Genomic DNA, 23,306 nt, shown 5'->3' on the forward strand with positions numbered 1-23,306 from the left:
TTGCAGTTTACAGGACGCACAGGAGAGCCAAGAAGTGCCTGCCTCAGTGGACAAACCTCCTTTTTTGGAGGTATTATTGTGCACTTACTTGATCCAGGACCTACTACCCCTTTTCCACACATTGTGATATTCTAGGAACCTGCATCTTTTCTCATGACATCTCTTTAGTACCACTGGGTACAAATGAGACGAGGTTGTAGCAACGTGGAAGCCTTAATAATAAATAACTCTTAAAATGTTTGATGTTTGAGGTGAAACTGCTGTAAGAGAAACTGATGATCTCTGGTTGTGGAGAAGTAACAGACTGAAACTAGAAAGGAAACAGTGCACATACTCTACTGTAAATAGGAACATTGCACAGAGAGCGTGCACTGCCCTACATAAGAAGAAATGTCAGTCAGACAACTGACTGCCTCTATCAAAAATAAATGAAACTATAAAATGTTCTATGAAATTCACAGCTTTTTTTACCAACCTTCCTTGTCGCCTCGTCTCCATTTGCCTTTACTAGTGTACCTCTTCCAAAACTTCCGTTTGTCTTTATCTCGTTCCTTCAGGGCTGTTTTGGAATCTGTAATCCAGGCGTGGTACACAAACTGGAAGACAGTAACACATCTTAATCCGCAACTTGAGCTGCCCCAGAGTCACACAATCAAAAACAGACATACAATGGCATGCAAACCAGGAATGTACCCAACAAAGCATAACACAATCCCAATAAAGACACTGAACACACTCATCTAATGACACTAAGGGCCAGGACTCAGATGTCATTTGCACCATGCAGAAGCTTGTATATAAATAAGGAAATACTTCAAACTGGAAAAATACTTCAGAAAAATGTGCTGTAATTACTGCATATTGCAAATAGAGTAAGTATTGTGATGCAATAATATCACTTCTGTACGGTCCAGCTTTTCTTTGCATGCTATAAACAGATATGTCTTTACATCTGAAAAGCAAGTGCAAATACACCATCCACAGCTGTGAAGAAAATAAGAATTATTAAGCAACATGTCTAATCGTTAATGCTGGACCAGTGACTCATGATACTTTCCTGAAGGTGTAAAAAAATCATGACAAAGCTGGTTAAAAACCATAAAAGTGCAGGTTACATGAAATCATGTTAGAAACTGAAGACCAACTGAAGGCTCTCAGTTTGAGTGACTGGGTAAAAGACAATGCCAACAATGCTGCCCTTTTTGTTCAGATGGGATATTCTGTTCCACAGATGGTGATGAGCAGTTCAGGAAGATGCATGCACAGGAGACGCACAGAGAAGGATCTCCATTTACCCTTTACACTGCCAAAGTAAGCCATGTGCTCTATGACCTGACACCTGGTATTATTTACATACCATTGGCCTTGATTTCCTTTTCCCAGTTAGAGCCTGACATTCGACTCATTGGGAAAACTTCTTGGGAAAAAATGTAATTGCTTTTTTAAAATCGTGAAGTGTAGACATCTTTCTAAAATGTGAAAGTGTATATACAGTATGCTGCTCCACATCTGTTAGTAATGTTATAGTTGAGAACTAAACTAAAATCTTCAACTTTGTGACTACTGATGCTCTCTCATTCTTTACACTTGTTGTTCTTTCTGTGTACTTATAAAATCCTTTTGATAGCTAATTGACAAGAATCCAGAATCTGGTATGTTTCAAGTTTTAAAAAAAACGTTTTAACCTTAAAGTTTCAAACTTGACAAACTAATTAAATTTTGCTTTCAGAAAATTCAAAACAGAGACTGATCTGTAAAGCCGGTTGCAAATGAGGAAGCTTAATACTGTGGAGTCACAACATCTCAGGGAGATTAGCACTTTTCAAACTGGGCCAGATGAGATCTTGTACCATGCATCGACATTTCAGGCATCTGGTTCACAGATGGACTTCTGAGCCTGGTGAGAGGTCCAGTATAGCAGAGGCACACTGAAGTTTCATACAATAAAAGTAGCTATTATTGACCTGAAGATCTATTCCTTCCACTTCATGAAAGAAGCCAGGGCATCAGTTTCAACAACACGGCTACAGTAGGTTGCTTGGTCCAGACTAACTTGTAGTGTAAAGACCCACGTTTTCCATCTTAAATTCCCTTTCCATTCGTTTCAAGTTCCTTCTTTTTGATTCATATTTCGCAGCTGATCCTGAAGAAGTGCATAGTTTTTACTTTGTCAGCACCTTCGAGGAGCCTGAATACCTCAATCATGACCCCCTTTCTTAGTCCTCTTATCTGTTCAAGACTAAAAAAATAAATTATTTCAGCCTGTCAGGGTAACTTATTCCTTTAGGTATTTAGATATACCCAGCAGCTGGAGGTTTTTGATTCAGTTAGCCATCCAGAGGAGCTCTTCCGTTTTAGTTGGATTGGCACAAAAGTCTTCTGTGTCTGAAGCACTCTGTGGCTCTGTCCCATGAGCAGATACAAACACACTGGAAGTACACTGGAAGTTTGCAAATCAAATTTTCAAAGTGTGTGGCACTTTCTTTGGAGAACATAAAAAAGGATTTCAATAGAGGGAGGCCATTCCACCAGTCTAATTCATTTTGTGTCACTGTGGTAAAATATTTTATAAACAACCTAGTATGAATGGCTGAGTATGAAATTACTGTTTTTTAAATGTTAGACATACTTATCTGTAGCAAAAGTTAAAGATTATATATATTAAAGATTCCATCAATAAGTTCTGGAAAAATAACAAGACTCCAAACAGAACAAAGACTGAGTATTTTGCAACAGGGAAAACATTCTGTATTTAACGTCTTTGGAAATAAAAAATATGTATAACTTACAGTAAATGAACAAGTATGAGAAAATGTTATTTTAATATGGTGCTTTGAAAAAATAAAAAAACTTTAGTTTAGCATAATCTGCAGTCAGTAGGTCACACACGTGGAATATATTCAGCAGTATAAAGGATAAATGTATGGGCCAACAAAACTATTAAATACAGAACATGCAAAAGCATGCAAATATAGCTTAGCAGGAAAATAGGACCTTTTGAATCTTTTAGTTGGAATACCTGACTTTTTAATCCACAAGAAATCGTAATGTCAACAACGGCCATGTCAAGGATGCCAACGTTTTGTATTACAGTACAAGTGCACTTTTGCTTGGTTGAGTTTATTTGCTCACTTCTTAAACTGTTGCTAGAAGAGGTATAAAATATTTCTTGCATCACAGTTTAAAACACATACAGTACATGTACTGTACTGCAATATAAGCTTTTCAGACACAAGGGCATCAACGTAACAAAGAGAGGGGGAAACGTGTCAAATACTGCATTTTCATTTCAAGCTCTGACATTAGTTTGTATTATTTTCAGGTAATTAGCGTAAGTCAATGGAAGATATTTTTCCATTAGTATTCTGTTGGAAGTATTCTGTTCTGTTGGAAGAAATGAAAATGCAGCACACCAATCCCCTTTGACATCTTAGGGGGTGGGAGCACTTCACACAGAGACAGTGAAAAAACAGACTCCAGGGAAATACCTTTGCTGCCCTGATTACATACTGAAGAATAGTTTTGGGCAGCTTAATGATAGACTTTGGCAAGGCCAAAATAGCAGAGGCAAACTTTCCAATTGCTCTCTATAGAGGGACAAAGTAAGGAGAGTTAGTAGAACACAGCAGGTTAGCTCAAAGGCACTGCCAAACATAACAGAATGGTCTTTGTCAAACTGAATAACTTTAAAACGTAGATGATGTTAAGATTTTAAGATCATAATTGGTTAGTACAGCGGTTCTCAACCTTTTGTCACCCACGGAGCACCTTAAATACTCCTTTACCGCCTGTGGACCACACAACAGCAGAAAGTATTGGTTCAGCTCTAGACGGGACAGAAAGGCGAGATCGAGTCGATGGGGGTTTTATTTTGTTTTAGTGGTAACATTTTTGCCCTCGGCAGTAGTCCCTAAGGGCAGTGATTTGCAATATGTGCCGTCTCATCCAGCTGCAATGAAAACAAGCCACTCGCTCGACCCTATTTATCAAGTGATTTTCTGCTTTCGCCGGGAAGTAGTAGAAAAAGGTCCAAGTCATTTACTTTCTCAATAACCGTTATCCTCACGATATCTTTCGCTGCAGGAGGCACCAAATCATCACTAATTTTATGGATTTTACTTTTTTGTTTTTATTTTTAATTGTGTGATCCAGCTTAGGAAATATTTGTATATTTCTCTATTGTTTCTATTTATGTTTCTCTATTTTTTTTTTAATCACCATGATTATCAAAGTCATGTGTTTTGTTTCTCAATGGCGACGCGAATTTGCAAGTTTTAAGTTTTGGGTTGCCAAAACATAGTAGCAAGAAACACATTGGGATTTACTGTAGCTTCACTTAAGCCCTAATTTTATGTATTCGTCGTCATACTTCCTGACTATCTGCCTTTTCTTCCCCGTCTTTGTTCTTTCAGAACTACTAGTAGATTTTTTCATTTCAACATCGCCGACTTGTTCAGTAAAATCCACTTGAAAATCGGCATCGTTTTTTTCGGTTCTAATATCAGGTTTAAAACCACTTATCCATATTGATCAATATCGGAGTTAAGTTTAAATGACAATTTTAAACTGGTTCTTACACACTGCGCTTATTATGAGACCATAAAAATTACTCCACAGTTAAACAACTAGACATTCAGTTGCGTCGCGTAACTAGATTCAGTGCCAAGGATCGAGACATGTGGGAGTAGTAGGCACCTTATTTGCTAATTTGCCAACAACGTGGCATTTAGACGAAATTTCCTGAAAATAAGTCATCCACAGACTGCAGCTAAATTATCAGTTTATTATAAACTATTTTAAGTGAATATTTTTGCGTACAACGTAGCCCGAATTTACATATATCATTTTTTTTCATTACATCACTAATATTTATATCCCCGCGGACCACAGGTTGAGAAACACTGGATTAGTACAGTATGTTGAGTCTCACACGCGTCTGCTAACACAGCAGCATCATTAGCTGATAGCAGCATTTTGTAGAATTTACAGTATATTGCTATGTGTATGTAAAAGCTTCAACCTAAAATATAAAAGAATGAATTGTGTCATAGAAATAGACTGCACACCTCTTAAATGTAAGCAATGTTCAAAGAATATATATTATATGGTGTGTAGATTATTATTTAAAGATTAACCTGTCTAGGATTTATCTTGGAACTGTCTATTTCCAAGCTCAATTAATAAAATGGCAATTGTAGCGGATAAATAGAAAGGTTTTAACATTTTTTTTAATCCCACATACAGTATAAAACAATTATCGCATTCTTACAAAATCAAGTTTGGTGGGTGTATTTAAGTAATCTTTGTTAATGCAGGTGAAAACTATCAAGTACTGTAAATGAAGAGCTGTAAAGATTTGGCAACTAAACACAAGACATTTGAGACACGCACCCAACGCGTCGCTCTTGAGCGCTCCCTGCAGGAGGGGGTGTGAATCTACACGGGCCGCGGAACCCACCTGGAAAGCTGACTTCTTGTGTGGCTCCTCTTCTTTTTTGTCTTCCTCTTCCTCCTCTTCACTGTCTGTCTCAAATAAGTAATAGTCCCCGCTGCGCACCACTGAGTGACACAAGGTTGAACAGTGAAAACGAAGGCAGTGCTGTTGTGCACACAGCATTAGGCAAGCTCAGACAACAATTATTTCATTTATAATTGCACTGTAAAGAAGCAAACACCTTCATCCAGTGAGGTTTTCCAGCTGTGACAAGGCACTGAAAGGGTCGATACAAGGCGACGCACTTCAAGTTCAGTAGTAAATATTGGGTATATAGGATGATAATTAATCAAGGGCTTTTATTAATTCTCTCAATGTAGCATGCATAACGTCTGACATTTTCTTATCTAAAAACAAAACTGCCGAAGTAGGAGTGACGATCAGTTATGGCCAATCTCCACTAGGTTATACACTGTCTGATAGATATTTTGTTTCTGTTCCACCTTCCTTCTCTTTTTTTATGCCTCAGGCCGTGAAAGGCGTTAGCCAAAACGATTCTCAACTACGCTTTCATTTCATTCTCCATTTTTCGACATCAAGGGAAAGGAAAGTGCGTAAGCAAGATCACAGTCACGTTTCAGAAAACAATCCTTGAAAGCAAAGCAAGATGGAGACAGGTAAAAATGCAAGGAAGTTGTAAAAGCCAGGGTTGAAAACAGAAATATGAAGTATTGTTTCAAAGCAGAGATTGTTGTAATGGGTAATTTAGGAAGTGAGACAAGTTTGGCATAACAGATGATAGTGGTAGACAGGTCAATACAACTTGTTTGGTTAGTGTTAGTGTTTTTTTTCCCTCGTTGTTCACGGTCTCTGAATCTCTAAGCCAGTGTTCTGTCCACACTACAGAGACAGACCAAGCCTTTCATTAAATCACATTGCATTTCAGGTTTTAATGATCACACCGTATAATAGCCTTATATCCTTGAACAGAAGAAGACAGTGGGATGTTGAAGTGTAACAGAGGTCCATAAAAAGAAGAAAATTAAGTAAAAACCAAAGAAATCACAATGGGAATGTTAGAAATCCTTAATGCACATCTTAAAATGATGGTCTATGTTCTAAGACAACTGGAATATAGACAGAAGCCTAAGAGGAACTGGCTGGCACTCCATTCAGGTTATAGAAGGATGTACAGCAGACCAGTGGTGCAGAAAAAGCTTTTCATAACCAACTGAATTATTTGTTTTGGATGCATTAAGCCTGCAATTCAAACGGATTAACTTAAACATCTAGGAAGCACGTAGTTTAAGTTGAGGGATTTGAATGTGCATAAAAATGTTCAGTAGGATCTAATCAGTATGATATGGACAATATACTGAACATGAAACATGAAACATGAAACATTCACCCTGTTCCACTTAGGTTTCTGCTATTGCAACATGTCCTTGACTAAATCAGAGACATATTCCACTTCCACTTTTCCTCCTCCTTGAGATTTTTTCACATGTACAGTAGCATCTTTGGTTTGTGTCTCTGTCTTTTCAGACTCACAATATTCATCGTAAAAAAAAATCAGGAAAGGAGTCTGTCTCTGTTTAACCAAGTATAATGGAATCTACCACATACGGTAAGAGTGATTCTTTACTGCTGGCTCTACAGTTTTCATAAAACGGTTTGGCATTTTTTACAGGCTTTTGTAATTAATAACATTTTGCTTTGATTTGTAATTGAGATCAAAAAACAAAATGTCGGATACCGGCATTATAACTTTTTTCTTTTCCCTGGCCAGTATCCTTTGCAAAGCCATCCTATTTAAGGTTACCTTTTTTATTAGATTTTGATCAATTATTTCTCGAAGCAAAGCCCAGCAGCCAGTGCGTCACTGTGTGCTTTCAATGAGCTCGGGGAAGCTGCGTTGTGTTTGGCTCAATTCCTTAAATAGGCATTGAAAACAAATAATGCCTGTCTGGTTCCTGGGGTTCTGTAGAACCAGGGCCATGAGGACACACACATGAGCAGCGCAGTAAGAGAATCCTCAGGGTTCTAGTCAAGGATATAAGGTTTCACTTCAAGAGAGCCAACAGAGGACTGGAGCAAACCTACTGGAAGCGTGATCAACCCAAGGGCGCCACCACTGCCTTTTTAAGCCCTTGGCCTTTTCCTTGTCTGCTTCTCCTAAAATAAAATTTTAACACATTAATGTAAAGGAAAACCAAAAAGCTCTTTACAGTAGTAAAGCAGATAATAAAATAAAAGACAGCTTAACGGACACAACACAACAGCTTAACAGCTTCTTCCTGCGGGCTGTCAGGTTCCTCTACGCCCTGGAATCTTCTTGCACCCACTCCAGTTTCAGAAACAGGGTTTAAATCCCCCCAGTGTGTTGTTTATATTGTACTATGTATTTGCCTTGTAATTTGCAGTATCTGCACTTTGCACTATGTGTATCCTGTCTACAATGTCAGTGTCCTGTCTGTCCTGCCTGTATTTGCACCGCGGACGAGAAGGAACGATATTTCGTTCCACTGTACACTTGTATATGGCTGGAATGACAAATAAACGTGAACTTGAAGTTGAACAAGCTCTCAGGCACGTATTCAAAGATCCACATGGTACTGGACGTACGGCGTGTTGACTAGTGTGTGTCGAGCAGATCGTGGCCGTTCACGCACAGCGCCGCTCTCTAGACGGTGGTGAGACGGGGTCTCAAGCCGAGGGAGAACTCTGCACTGCGTTGCCTCCTGTGACAAGGCCTCGCGCTCCTAGACGCGTCACATCCTCCCCCTCCCGCGGGGCCAGGGTTCGGGGTGTGCCTCCCTGGGCACTTTCACTCCGAGACGTGCGAACAGAGGGGTAAACGCCAACTGAATGATGTCCGTCGACATGATGCGCTTTAAACTACTCCAATACTAAACCACGTGATTAATGGTGCGAGTTGAGCGACTGCCACTTCCAATACTTCTAGTTTCTAGAACAGCCACCAGATAGAGTCCGATTATTGATCTGGAGCACCCAGAGTCGATCGTATGCATGTTGTTCCAGCTCGTTTTTCGTTAGTCACTAGTGTTTCCCTCCTTCAAAGGCCCTAAAAATATCATAGGCCCTAGGCGCTGTGCCTGCAGGGCCTCATGGGAAATCCACTGCCCCCCCCCCCACCCCTCTGCTGCCCAGCCGACTCCAGTGGACCGATGTGGCGGGTGCAGAGTGTTCACTGCCACTCCCTAGACAGAGGCGGACTCTGTCTAAAGACGGGCTCTCTGGCCTGGGAAGACTTCTTCACCATCTAGGTTCCAAGGGGGAGTCATCACCTTCTGTAACACACATTTATTTGCCCACTGGGCACTGTTGCACCAGCTTATAATGAGATCTCTCAGACATCTGTCTGAGAACTCCAGCTGATGTCCATTTTCATCCGAGCGATTGATGGATTGACTTGAGATAATTGGATTCTTGTTGTGGATTAAGTATTGATGCTGCTGGAGAATCCCAGGGAAAATCGTCTTGACACCTCTAGTTATTTATTTGTGTTGGTCCAACTATGTTCAAGCAGAAAGAACCCTACACAAAATGCACCACTAACGTTTTACAGACTGTGAAACTGACACTGTGTTCTGGTCCAAGGACTTTGTTAAAGAGGAGCTGTTTTTATGTGAATAAGATCAACCTTCACTTCAGGTGATTCTACGACGTTCTATGTCCTACCCTGGAGGCCTCTATTTCAATTGAACTCAAGACGGTTCTTCAGATATAAAAGCAAGAATCTGAATTTAGAGAAGATTTAGGCTCGTAAACATTCTGCAATTTTCACATTAAACTACAATTTACAAACTAATGTAAGCATATAACAAATTATCGTAATGTTATTGACAATACAATGTTGTTTACAATTTGCAGAGTAATCACATTTTACAGATTTACAAGAAATTTAATGGTAGCAGTAGATTTCTGTAAAAGTACAGAGCCCATGTTTTGGAACATTGGGAATTAATCGGAAGATTAATCTGTAATGCCTTCACCCTAAGAGTTACTAGTACTGCATGTTTCAGCTGACAAAGCGTACAAAAGCCTGGTATAAAATATAACATTAAATCTGGCTAACGGTGAAATGTCTTGGGGTCGCAAGACTTGAAGGAAGTTCTAAAAACCAAAACCCATGTGGAGCAGAAGGCTACCCGAACCATTTCAAACAAGAGGTCAAATGCAGCCTAAGGGATTTCTCGGTTCTTGATTGAAATGTACCAGTAAATGAACATTCCTGCTTTTCCAAAAGGGAAGGCCAGTAAGGAAGCAAGTTAGTCCCCTACTGAGTGAATACGGCCTACTGTTTACACTTCTAGACACCCTCAATGCCAAGCAATCAGCTCTGAGCTACAAAGGACGTACCATCATCTTCCTCCTCTTCTTTCATCATGTTCTGTCCTTCCCCAGACTGCTGTGCCAGACTCAGCATCCTCTCCTTACCCTTCTTAAACTTCTGCTGACGGGTTTTAATGCGATCCATTCTGGTATTAGTAAACAAAGAGAAAGGTATGTGGAAATATGCTCATTCTGTTACCACCCTTCGCATGTTCCATGCTTTGACATGACGAGGTGTTTTTATCACTACCAGTATGACAAAACTGAAAACATGCAGTTCATCTTGTTCCAGCAATCAAAAATGTGCACTGTTTAAAGGGGAACTGCTATGCTATTTTTATATTGCAGGGTTTGAAAGAATGGGCGCAGATGAGTGCATTTCAAACCACATTGAAAGTAAAATGCACTTCCTAAAACCTCCCATTTATGGTACATCACAGACGCAGCGCTATGTTCTGTGATTCAGAACTAGGCAACAAAACTCCCGGTGACGCGTTGCAGCCTTATGTTACTCACAGACTTGTGAATACTCACAAGTACTAGTGAGCAGGAAGGGCCGCATCACTTTGCAAGTTGTGGGAACTCTTGGTCTTGCCCAAGGCAAGACCAGCGGTTCACAACAAAATTTAGACTATACAGTACTTTCACAATGTTCACGATTTATGCTTAATTCAGAATTTGCCAAATTTTGCTATCCTGTCACATACAGTAATTTATTTTGTTACTGAGATTTAATAACCGGTCTGAGAAATTGGGAGTGCAGTTCCCAGTTGAGCAGAAAATGTAACATCCTATGTCCTATTTTAATGTTTGCCTTCCAGCATAATCTCGTTTGGGTAGTTTTCATTAAAACTGAAATTTTTCCAGTGTTTATGTTTTTACAGGCTCTTAAACTTCAGTGTTCTTGAAAACAGCAGAACTGTAGCACTGAAAAACTGAGAAAAAGCATATTAAAAACTAGGAACAAGGAGGGGTTTAGTCCATCCTGAAAAGAAAAGACACAACATTTCAGCTGTGGAGCCTTCTTGTGTAGCCACCTATGTATATTAAAAACTAGTTACATTTCTTCATTTTCAGAATCTGGTTTGGCCTTACTGTCTCTTGAGTTGGTCCATAGATTTTTTCTCCTCTTCAATCCTTGCTCTGACAGCTTTTATAATTGTGGCTTGAAAAAGTTCTGCCCCTCTGTAAGAGATAACAGTTTGTTATAAAAAACACAAAATAATTCATTCTTGGTAAAATAATGCTGCAAACAAGTTTATAATTTCTATTGGACTTTTAAAAACTATATAAGCATATTACACATTGAATGTGAAATATAAATGAATATTATTAATGAATAATTTGGGAATTCAATTATGCATTTTCTTAGTTTTTTTTTCTTCTTTTCAGTATTATTTGCATTGACCTTGTTGAATGGGAATACAGCTTTAGTATTTAGCAACAGTTCAGGTGAGGACATTGATTCTTTACAATCACAATTCATCCATTTCATTTTGCTCTTTGTCAGTAATCATTAAAGACAAAAACGTACTTGGATTAGATCAAAAAAATCTGAAGTACCTTGAGGCTAAGATCTGGGAAGACCTTATGTCTGCAACTACGTGTAAGAAGTAGTAACTCATGAAGACCCTTCTCTGAAGCAACAGAAAGGCAAAGCATATGCTGTCCCAAATGATCCCTGCTTCATCGCTGGGTAAAGCACATTTTCCACTTGAATCAGCTGTGAAAAAAAGAAATAGTTAACCTAGAGGTAAATTAGAGGGCACCTTTGAAAACCTTCTAATGGACGTGAATCACAATTTTCTTCTGATCGCAAAGTTATTAATTAAAGTCCACCAATATTTAAAAACTTTAAACAGAACTACTGTATATTCTTTTCAGGAAACAATGATCGCATGCTGTCTCAACAGAGGTTCGGTTTAACAAACCCGTTTGTCTGTGATCATTTCCAAATGTTACGAATAAGAGGCACCACTTGGCCCATCCAAATGTCACTGTGATGAGGCTGGCTTGCTGTCAGACAGATTGCTGAAATTTCTGAGTCCTTCCTCTAAGGCATAGTGTCATCACAGCCTCATCACAATCATGAAGACACGGAGCAAAATACATTCAAACATACTTGTGTTACAGTCCTAAAGCTGTCCTTACAAATATGAGAGTTTAAACAAGTAGGGCAGAGCGTACAAGACAAATGCTTTACTTTAGATACTAATCTACTGTAAGAGACAGCATACAATAGATGCCACTACAGTTCATTCAAACATATGAGCACTATATGACAATAATCAACTGAAATTTACTTACGACGTGAATAGTCTTTTATTGTGCAGGCCAGACTGAATAACTGGATTAACCAGCAATTGTTTTCAACCAAGGCATTGATGTACCCGCAGGCCACTATCTGAGAAATAAGCAGAGACAAAACTTCCCCAGATTGAAAATAAAATCATCATTGACTAAACACGATTTTAATATTTTATGACAGAAAGAGCACAAAAATGATTAAATGACTTAATGGTTAAAAATAATCAATTCCCCTGTAATTGGATGATGTACTGTCGAGGTGAAATTCCACAGAGAAAATTTATCTGTTGAGCCTTTGTTAGGTTTGAGCGCTCATTAGCTGAAACATTGCAGTTTTAATTTCTTTCTACTTTTCAGCATGGAATTGGCCTGCTCTTTTTCAGGCTGCACGCTGAAGCTGCACTCCGCTCAAAACTAATTAGACGATTTGCATGCTGCCTTTTCTTCACTGGCTATATTTTATTTTATTTAGACTAAATAAATGTTATTTAGTTGTGTTGTATCAGTTCAAGGAAAGGACTGTTTTGGTGTACATTCACAGTAAACATCAATGTCAAATTCAATATATAATATATACTGTATATATTACATTTGCTGAAAGTTCAAGATAACGGTACTGTTTACTGTATTTTTAAAAGCAGTGCCTCTCAATCTTAAGAAATATACTTTATAATTCTGAATACTCCTGATTTCAAGAATGAAACTCTTGTCTCGATTAACAGACTCCGTGCCGTCGCGTACTTTCAATTGCACTGAGCAGTGCTCTCCAGAGAGTGCTTCTGGCCGTTGTGCTGGGGTACTTACAGACAACACATTCTTCATGGTTATCACAAACACGTTGTAGGCAATGAGGAAGTCCCAGTAGTGGAGGATGCTCTTAATTGGCTTCAGCAAGAGATCGCCACCAAAGAGCAGGAAATAGAAGCAGGCGACCAGGTAGCCCATGCAAAATATGCTGATTCGAGTCGTGCCGGTGATGAAGATGATGGTGAGCACAAACCAGAAGAGATAGCTGAACATTATCACCTTCAGCATGTCCAGGTAAGACCTAGAAATCAAGAAACCCCAAGGCAAGGTCAGCTCCTCTGATAGAGACGGTGCTGTCAGCCATATGTTTAACTACTTTCAAACATTTAACAGCAGTTGTCCTTCAGGGAAATACAATACTGTATATATGATTGTATATATGTTTTTTTATGGTGGCTTATATCACTCAGAAATTGAATCCTTGGCTCAAGGCTTTCAAGAAGAAAGATCCATCAGGAATAAAGAGGGATCATTTACAGTTAGAGCGCACTAAGGACTTTAATCTTTAAGCTTCATCTTTAAGCTCTGTCTTACTGAAAGAATATAATCTATTATTTTTATTGGCTTTTAAAAAAATAGGAGATACCGCATCGGTAGAGTACATTGTTAGAATGGTTTGATGAAATGGAAATGTCTAGGCTTGGCCTTGTGTTGATGGGGTGAAATTGATGGGTGTCACTGCTGTTTAAGCTCACTCGTGTCAGCAGAGCCTCTCTCAATATTTAAAAGCTATTTATTGAATTATCTGAAATAAAATAGTGCACCAGCTGGAAGATATGAGTGTACAATGGATGAGATGATTGTGAAATATAGATCTTTTTTTCTATATATATATGCAGTATATGTAATTGGATATAAAACAAATGACCAAACAAGTGCAGCTGTAGGTCTCAAAAAATGCACTTCTGAAATGCTTGTGATGGATTGCATAATAAATCCCTTCCCACTCCACATATCGAAACACGTAATGTGTAAATACTCAATTATGGAGACCAGCAGGTGATGAGATTTCCCTCTGCCTTAATGCAGTGGTGACCAGAGAAGATCTGATACAGCTTACATTTAAAATTATTTACCTAAGGAAGCACTTAGAGAAGAAAATGGAGTTCAGACAGAAAGCTAATATTAACATGTTTTTCTCGCTAATCCACATGGAATAAAATCTGGAAACTATGGAGAAGCGGAAAACAAATATAAAGCCACTCAAGTTCTAACTTAGATTAAAATCCATAAAATGCAAGTAAATATATATGGATCACGCAGACGTTTATAAATAAGCACATTAATGAGAAAACCAGCAAAACACGTCATGCTTATTTGAATTAAGAGCTCGTTAACAGTTGAAGATTTTTGTTCCAAGCATCACCGATAATTCTGACCACCGTTTTATACATAATATACACAGTAAAATGGCACAGATGTCACATAAAACGCAGAAAGCATTTCTTCAGAGCACTGTCCATAGTCTATTCTCACATCTCTCCACAGATTTTGTCCCTGTCCTAATGCCTTACGGAAATTGCCTCAGATTCATTTTTCTGCAGTTTTCGGGGAAAGGGAGAAATCCGAATTTTCAAACTAACGTCATTTCTAAAAGTCACGTCAAGAAGACCTTCCAACCCGCCCTCTTCTGTTGTCAGTGATGCCGGACGCTTGGAGGGAGAACGGGCAATGTCTACCGTCAGCGAGGCTTAGAGAGCCGCAGGGGCGGGGGGGAAGGGGCCGTCTTGCTTCACCTGCAGTGAATGAAGTCGGGGACGGGGTTGTGCTGGCTGAAAGAGGCAGCGTCCAGGTCCCTGCAGATCTCGACGTTATCCCCAGCCATGATGCGGACTGCGGCCCTGTTCTCGTCCTCGAAGACGTGTCTTTGCAAGGAGGCACAGAGCAGCAGCATGAAGTCGTCTGGGGAACATCGAAATAGGGAGCAATCATTTTGAACCCTTTCAAGAACACTGGATGTTTAAGAAATAGTTCAGGAATGCTTGCTATTATTTATTTATTTAAGGTTGCTAAATAAAACCATAAATAATACCACAATTTGAGCAGAGAAGAATGGTGGGGGGAACTGCTTCAAGCATTGTATTTAAGAACCACAAAGGTGTTATGGGATTTTGACCCAGTGGACTCCACAACGAAACACACACACCAGAAGGCACAAATGGGGACACAGTGGAAGTGCTTTTCAGTGTGAGGAAAAGCAGGCACTTCTCCACACGAGCACTTGTGGAAGTACGGAACCAGCTACCCGCCATGTTGCTGGAACCCACACCCCGGCTGTGTTTAAGAAAGAACATTGTTTTAACAAAGAATGTTGTTTTTCTATCGCGCTACACGATATTGTACTGTAAATTAGGTCTTAGTTTTCTCAAAAATTCCTTTGTACTGTAGCTTCCAAGTTGTTGATAATCTCTTGTTTCGCTTTCATAAACAAATTTTAAGTTTCAGAACTATACCAGAATCTAGATCACTGACATAAATTAGAAAGTGCAGTGTTCCTAAAGTAAATCCCCATTGTAACATTATTTACAGTACAGTACATCAGCCCAATCGGAGATTTTACCCTTCTCATTTTTATTATTCACAGGTTAATAATTTTCTATCCTTCCGATGGTTAGGAATCTAAAACAGACATTGCCTTGAGCGCCTACTCTCTGCAGTTTGAGTATGAATCCTTTTTTATGAGGATGTTTATCAAAAGCCTTTATCAAAAATATCAAGATGTCACACTTGCTCGGTGTGTGTTCTTTACTGTTGTTGCTGGTTCAAAAGTCTCTAAGAAGTTCGTTGACTAAAGTGTACTGCTTCAACGTACAATAACCCCAAGTATTCTATTTCCACACAGACAGTTCTCTGGTTCTATATACCATTTACATTACATAATACTGTAGATGTGAAACATATCAGTCTACAATAAGACTTATTGCTGTACAATCGCTCTTAAATGCATAACTTATGAGTTAGTACCAAGGCAATTTCACAAGGAAGTTTTTTCTACAGGCATTCTCCATACTTACAGACAAGAAAAAGCGGATTTGGTTGTGTATGGAAATCGGGGATGTAAAGCCATTTTATGACATTGGAGCCCGTAGTGGAGCTTGGAAATCTCCAGGGATAATCTGAGAAAGAATAAAAAGGAGGTTCAGCGCACATACAGAAGCTGATGTCCTGTACATTCACACATGCAGCTTGTACTGTATATGGGTACCAATCAGCCAAACACTGTGTGGGTGTGTTCTGGGCATTTCTTAACTGAGGCCATTGTCCCAGACAGGGGTAGGACCACTGAGCTCTTGCAGTCCATGCCATTCAATTCCACTTTCATTAATTGATCAAGGTGATCAAGATCAAGGAACCAAGACTTGACAGAGAAGGAAAGGATTGATTATGACGAGTTTATGTACAGTACTGTAGGTTGCATAGATTGATGCTAAATCAATAACTCTTCAACTCTTGTTGACATGAAATGTTTGTGGGAAAGTGGATAAGCAGGACCGTCAAGATGTGACGTGACGTGACGTGACATGACATGACATGACCACACGGTACCTTTGCAGGCTGCTGGAGGAATGCCAATGCAGAGGAAGTACTGGAATGTCAGCATGCAAGCCAGAAAGTAGCAGTACTTGGGCCAGATTTCTGCTATGGCTTTTCTCCGGCGTCGGTACATAACAGCGATTAAACAGAACGCATGGAGCATCGCATAGAAGTCCATTCGTTGCCCAATCACATTGATGGCCATGAGGAAGCACGTCTTAAATAAAACCAGAGAGAAAGTACATTGATTCAGTAACTCTTCCTCAATTGCGGTCTGAGGTTTTTATCTTTGGGCTCAACGGTGAAGGACGACACATGCCAAGCTCATCAAAAGTCAGTTAAATAATATTCATTCTCCTAGCTGTGCCCAGCTGATACTGTTGCACAAACAAATACAGACGGGACTCAAGGCTGTATCACCAAAAGATTAAAACAGTGATGTTATTCTGCAGAGAGAAGTTCAATCAAACTGGTCAAATATTTTTCTCTTTTTCCAAGACTGGTGCTGATTGAAAATAAAGGAAAAGAGGGAATTCAAGAGAGAAGTCGGTTTGGTTTCAGAATTGTATGTTGTAACTTCATATTTAAATAGATGTTAAGGGGGTAACTAAAAAAATAACAATATTGGAGCTCTTTCACTAGTAATTATGTTACAATTAGCGACTTAGCTATGACTAAGAAAACATTAGTAGTTTTAAATTAGCCCTGAAGACAAGACAAGGAACATTAGTATTAGTGTGCAAACCATTGACATAAAGTATTATACATTACATTAGAGCAGAAAGGCAAATACTACAATTTTGTGTACTATTCTACCACCATTATAGAGATGACATGTTAATAGAGTGTTTACAATCAGTTATAAGAAAAAGGCTTTCTAAAAGATTTGTTAGTATTTTTAATATACTGAGATCTATTCATGACTAGCACCAAAGAGATTATCTATTTTTAGTGTGAGTTGTTACTGCTACACAGATTTAGTATTAAACTGAGATTTTCCTGATCACAAAAACCCATAAAAAGGTGGATGACTTACCTCCAAACCAAATTTGTAGAAGAAGTAGTTAATGAAATATTTAGCACAGTTTAAAATTCCATCATCCAAGTGTTGTCTTGTAATATCATGAAAGATAGTCTTAGTGACTGGAGCTGTAAGATTGTTTCTTAATCTATAGTATTCCTGGTGACGATAAATTGTCACTTCAAAAGCCAAGATTGCCAGCATCAAGAGGTTGTTCTAGATACAGTAAAAATGCAGTGTGAGAGACAATATAATCTAATTAATGCACTTGTTAATACCTGAAACTCAAATCATGTTAATCAATACAAAAATCAGCTACACTACAACCATTACAGAAATTGGCAATGGTGTGGTTTAAGATTCAAGCTATACAATTATAACAGAATTGTGTTCATGCAATATTTTCTGATAGGCAGTGCATTTTGAAAGCAGCCATTATATACAGTTCACCAAATGCAATAGTAGTTTTTTCTGACCCGATTCTTTTCCATTGTTTTACCCTTGTGCATTTTCACAGTTAGCTAAAAAGCACTTCACGTACCCTGAGGTACCCCAGAAGAGGATCAGACTTCTTCAGACCAACCCAGTTTGTTGGATCAATAGAACCGTTGTAAAGAAGTGATGTACTCATTTCCTTTTTCTGTTCATCGGTATAATTCACCGGCTGAAAAAACAGAATATTCATAATGACTTGGGTAACTATTCTAAAAATGACTGAAATCCAGTTATGATAAAATAGACATTTAATTGAGCTACAGACACATCCTACTGCTGGGGTAGGCTTCGTCTCCCCTCACGACTCTGTATTGGATAAAGTGGTTATAAAATGGATGGGTGGATAGACTCAAATCTCGCAGGCAGCTTGAAACAAAAAACTACATCAGTCCCCTCCATATTTCCAGGGCCAGATATCTGTTACTGTAATGATGATCCTTCAATAAAATAAAATCTTCCAATAACTTTTTTTTTCTGTTGTTGCTCCTTGTCTCTATAGCCTGTATCATTTAACAATGTAATACTCACAAAACACACGGTTCAGCGACTAACTTCTATAATTGTGATTATTATACTTGTAAACTGAATAAATGTATAGCAATGACGTTCTTTGAACCTGAAACTGAACCATAATGTTCAAGCTCTGTAGTGATATGGATCACAAAATATATGCTTAGAATCTACATCATCTGTATCAAAATTAAAACTTTTAATTTTAATAACTAAATGCAAACTATATTATTTATTTATATTAATATTTATGATACATTCAAAATACATTCTCTAAAATCTATTAAACGTGTTGTAGACACTCTTTGCTGTTATTCAGAATACGTACCATTGAACAATTTTTAGAGTAGGTAGGAGGTTGAATAGATCCCAGCTGGTACAACATTTTGCAGACAATTATCACACAGGTCCACACAGTACAGATACTTGAAGCCAAGGGCCGAAACTGACTATATGGAAGAGCAAAAGCCCAGCATATTAAGAAGGCGTAATTGAACAAGGAAACCTGAAACATAATGGAATAATAATGACGAAAATGTTACACATAATGTTTGTGTGAAATGATTTTAAACTACATGTGCAAAAACCATAAGTAAAACCATCAGGCAGGACATACAGTACTGTACAGTGAGAGGGTCACCGGGCAGTGACACAAAAACGTATCTGATGGTTTTCTTACCACAGAGCACACAATGCTGTGGCCCTCATGATAAATACATGTTTACCTTTAAACATTACTTTTAAATGCATATGGTGTAAATGAGCATGAAACTCCCAAAAGTGATTCTACTTCATTTGTGAGAGCCTCATGTTCTCAACGTATTTAGCAAAAATATATAGTTAAAAATAAAAATGCAAAGATGGTCTTTTGCAGGAAAACATGCAATAAACCGTCATCATTTATTACATTAACAATCTGAGTTAAACATCAAGACTAAGAGCACACTTTAGCATGTGGAAAAAGACTGTCAGAGCTGTTTCTCAATTGGTGACAAGTCTGCAGAAGTGTACACATTTTGTGGAATTTCATCCTGTGCAAAGATGTCATGAGGCTTGTGTATTGTCCACATCCCAGCCCAATGAAAACACCGCCTTGTTGACTCGTCTCGTTCATCTGCAGGATGCCATGACTGACCGATGTGGAAAGCTACATGACATTCAGGACGATGAATGCTGGCCTGTTGCAGAAGTTGGCTGCACTCTGTTTTCATTTCCACCCAGCAACCTTATCTTGCCTGTGAGCCTGAGTTAGACACTCAATTGGTAATGTTAGTGATCACCTGCTGCCCTGTGTATCAGCAGAGTGAGACAGGGCTAGAAGATTAGGCTTCAAATCCTTAGCAAGCGGTTTCACGAGGCTGGAGCTGTAACCAAATGCCATTGGTGGGATTCAAACCAGGCCAGTTAATGACAGGATAGCCCAAAAACGCCATGGCCGAATCCTTACTGCTTAACAGTGACCAACGCGGACCAAATAGATACAAATAATTTGTTCCAACTAATGTTGGTCATAAGCCTGCAGGTGAAGCGTGAATGCTGATTTTCTATAAAAACGCACAAGGCATCATCCTGCTTTCATAGAGTTCAAGTAATTTGTGTTCTGTGGGACCAAAGAGCATAAGAAGTAAGGCAAGATTAAGCAGGAGCTATTCTATCAATAATTAATGTTAGGCTGAGTCTGCAAAAAAGCAAAATAATTCTCAAGCAACAGAGTGAGTTACACTAAGTAGTGTTTTTTTGCGATCTGCACCACTAAACTAGGTAAAATTTCCCTATATACTTGCTTTATTCTTAATCAGGTGTTGAGGAACTATGAGGTTCAATTAAATACTTATATACTGTATGTCTGTTTCACCTGTCAGAGATAGCTGGGTCAGCTGATGAGCCAAATGAGGCAGAAACAGCTATACGTAGCTCCTAACATCAGCACTACACATACAGAAGTGAAATTAGAAGCCTGATTTTAAGGTTCTTCCCAAAAAACAAGAAACAGTCTTGATTAAAAGACCATTTCTTGATTTCGAGCTAATTAATATTCACATAACCTTGAAGTCAAAGTCACCATTTGCTCTTAAAAGTCTGAAATATGTTCTGTGTAAGATGCTTGTCTATTTTGGTAACATTATCTGTAGCCACACAATACAGAGAAAGAATTCCCAGAGCACAGTTGCCAAAGGAAAAACAGATGAAGAATGGGCTGAAATTTGCCGGTAGCACATTTTTCTTTAGAATTTCTTTGGTACAATTTGCTTTGACTTAACAGCAGGTTTTTACTGTCTTTTCTGTGTTCTGCAAGTCACAAGTTTGTCAGGTTATGTACTCACCTCCTTGACCGTGACCCAGATGATGTATGATGACACAATTTTAATGATGTGCAGTTCTAAGAGCCACCAGATAAACAACTGCAGTTTGTGAAAGTATTCAAGAAACTTCAGGAAAAGGACTGTCAGACGATCTATCACCAAATGCCATTTATTCTTGAGATCTGAAATTCAACAAAAAACTCCTGATATTTTACCGACAGCTTTTGTCTGGTACTGCAGAAATGTTTTGTTTTCAGTAGAAGATATTTCAGGCATGTTTTATATTGAAACTTTTCAAGATAAATCCGGTGTTTCATAGCAAGATAATGCAGTAAACATGGTTTCAATTAAGCCGGAAAGTACAAAGTGATTATATCTTGGACTTCACAATCTCACATAACCCTTTGATTCAGAATTTCGTTGGGGTTCTGTGTTTTGTTTCTGCCTCCTCTTACCAATGTGTGTATATACCTCTGAGCTTGACACTTGAACTGAAACCTATAGCCAATGCAGAGAAAATACCTATAAAAACTACTCAGTAGCTACTATCTATTGAGATATTATAACACTGCTGGAATTCATCAAAGGTCAATTTTATTTACAGAATTTACATGACCTAAGTGAACCTGTCATCACGCCACAGGCCACGAAAAAAAAAATCAAACGATTGGATTCTTTTCGGACAGCATTTAATAATAAGACCCCTGACCTTTGACGCAATACGACCTACGCCAAATCGCCTTGACAAGAGAGAAGAAACGCAGAGGCGGTGATGAGTGGCATTTAAAATGAACTACCTGATGTGTCCTCAGTCGTCGTCTCTGTTCCTACACTGCAGTGTCTACTCTCTCCTTTGCTGCCCTCATCTAGCAGCTCCTTCTCGTTGGGCTTTTCCCCTCCTGCTTCCTGAGACATATCTTCTTCCTCCTCCTTCCTCGCCGGGTTGAGGCTGGAGCTCAGCATGGTGATGTCTGCCAAGCTGCCGTCCTGGTGGACCAGCCTGAGAATACAGGAGCACTGTGTCAATGGCAAGGCCTAGCCACGTGTCCCCAAACATCACTGTAATGAATGACAAGCAGATTCATGAATCGACCTTCAGCGCTTTTCATTCTATGCCATGAAAGTGCTGCTTGAGCATAACAAACCTAAATTACAAGTGTAAGAGATTACCTTTTTCTGCAGACTTGAAAAACTATCGTGCAGGATATGCTTTGTTGGGTGCTCACAGTTATTTGGTTGCAGATAGTAGTAGCAATAATATAGTAATGCTTAAACTTGACATTTCCTCCTCAGAAGAGTGAAAATAGTCAGAGTTTAAGATTTGGAAGCATGAAATGACAGTATTGTATAACAAAGCGGGCATTTCATGTCTTCAGTAAACTTACTCATTCTGATGAGTGGATATTTTTTGCTTGATGCTGCTCACAGTAATTGACAAAAAGAAGAGAGATCAGAAGGAGAGCACATGTCAAGAACAATACACTCTGCATGCAGTTACATTGCTGCTGTAAAGCTGAGACAGAAAAGGAGACAAACCTCAATTTTAAGGGGTTAGAGGTTTTCTTAAAGAGGAATAAGTTTCCATTCTATACTTGAATAAAGTTAGTTTTGCAGTGATTGAAAAAATTAAAACAAGCACATTAGATATATGAACATTCTTTCTTTGTGTAAGAAATAATAGGAATAAGGTTTTTAATTACTTAATGAATTTTAAAAAAATCAAATAAATCATTTTTACAGTAGAGATCACGCACATTCCTAAAAAAATATTTTTAAGTTTTAGGGAACTCAGGGGAATAATTAAAAATAGATTTCTGTAATGACATTTCACAACAACGAGAAAAAAATGTTTAAAGCAACCAATAAATCATTTACATTTTCTTTGCTGACTCATTTACTGAAAATTCTGTGTATATGTAATCTCATATCCTAAGCCTTTAAAGATGTGGAATGAAGGGAAATATTAATATCTTGACAGGAAAAGAAAAACTTGTGTCATTAAAGCTTAGCTACTGTTCTTGGAAGGGACATTATTTTAAACAGATTAAGTGGAAAACCAAGATGCATTAAAAAACCAGGAGGTAATTGTAGATAAAAACAATGTTCAAGTTAAAAAGCAAAGAGAGGTAATTAAAAATCTAAATGCATCATGGACATGATAAGGACATGTCAATTATTGTGACTGAGCTCTTCTTTCACAACTTAAAACTTATTAAGGGAATTGTTGAATGACATAAAACAAGCTACAGCACTTATTATTAAGCTTATTGTTGCTTAAGTATAAGTATAAATACTAATAATGCCACTTTTAATACTAATAATATTTATGTTTAGCAAGTTGTAATATTTATATTTTTCAGTGCACAATATCCCTCAAAGAAAAGGTTCACCTTTTCATCTAAATGGGTTGCATTTATAGTAGTTACCTTTTTTAACCTGTCTATCTAAAAAGTGTGAGCTTTTAGCAATTTTACATATTTTCTATCCCCTTTCAAATCGATTAAACAGATTCAATCATTAAGACAGACTAAATTAGCAT

General features: G+C 38.3%; 1 protein-coding gene across 5 annotated transcripts in view; it reads right to left on the minus strand.

The window, feature by feature from the left end:
• The window catches only part of LOC102682176 (piezo-type mechanosensitive ion channel component 2), a 118,856-nt gene that overhangs the window by 21,685 nt on the left and 73,865 nt on the right, over window positions 1–23,306 (minus strand). For 4 of the 5 annotated variants that reach the window (XM_069191625.1, XM_069191624.1, XM_069191628.1 and 1 more), the window contains 17 exons: window positions 22,153–22,185; window positions 21,565–21,767; window positions 20,789–20,949; window positions 18,793–18,969; window positions 18,001–18,123; window positions 17,475–17,675; window positions 16,451–16,655; window positions 15,919–16,020; window positions 14,641–14,806; window positions 12,902–13,145; window positions 12,098–12,194; window positions 11,354–11,513; window positions 10,886–10,975; window positions 9,818–9,936; window positions 7,538–7,609; window positions 5,459–5,559; window positions 476–596 (listed from right to left, as the gene is read on the minus strand). In XM_069191625.1, coding sequence (XP_069047726.1) covers window positions 476–596; window positions 5,459–5,559; window positions 7,538–7,609; window positions 9,818–9,936; window positions 10,886–10,975; window positions 11,354–11,513; window positions 12,098–12,194; window positions 12,902–13,145; window positions 14,641–14,806; window positions 15,919–16,020; window positions 16,451–16,655; window positions 17,475–17,675; window positions 18,001–18,123; window positions 18,793–18,969; window positions 20,789–20,949; window positions 21,565–21,767; window positions 22,153–22,185 — 2,375 coding nt within the window. The remainder of the gene's footprint in view (window positions 1–475; window positions 597–5,458; window positions 5,560–7,537; window positions 7,610–9,817; window positions 9,937–10,885; window positions 10,976–11,353; window positions 11,514–12,097; window positions 12,195–12,901; window positions 13,146–14,640; window positions 14,807–15,918; window positions 16,021–16,450; window positions 16,656–17,474; window positions 17,676–18,000; window positions 18,124–18,792; window positions 18,970–20,788; window positions 20,950–21,564; window positions 21,768–22,152; window positions 22,186–23,306) is intronic. The other variant, XM_069191626.1, reaches the window with a different exon arrangement.

Source organism: Lepisosteus oculatus, chromosome 6, assembly GCF_040954835.1.
Source record: "Lepisosteus oculatus isolate fLepOcu1 chromosome 6, fLepOcu1.hap2, whole genome shotgun sequence".
NCBI lineage: Eukaryota > Metazoa > Chordata > Actinopteri > Semionotiformes > Lepisosteidae > Lepisosteus > Lepisosteus oculatus.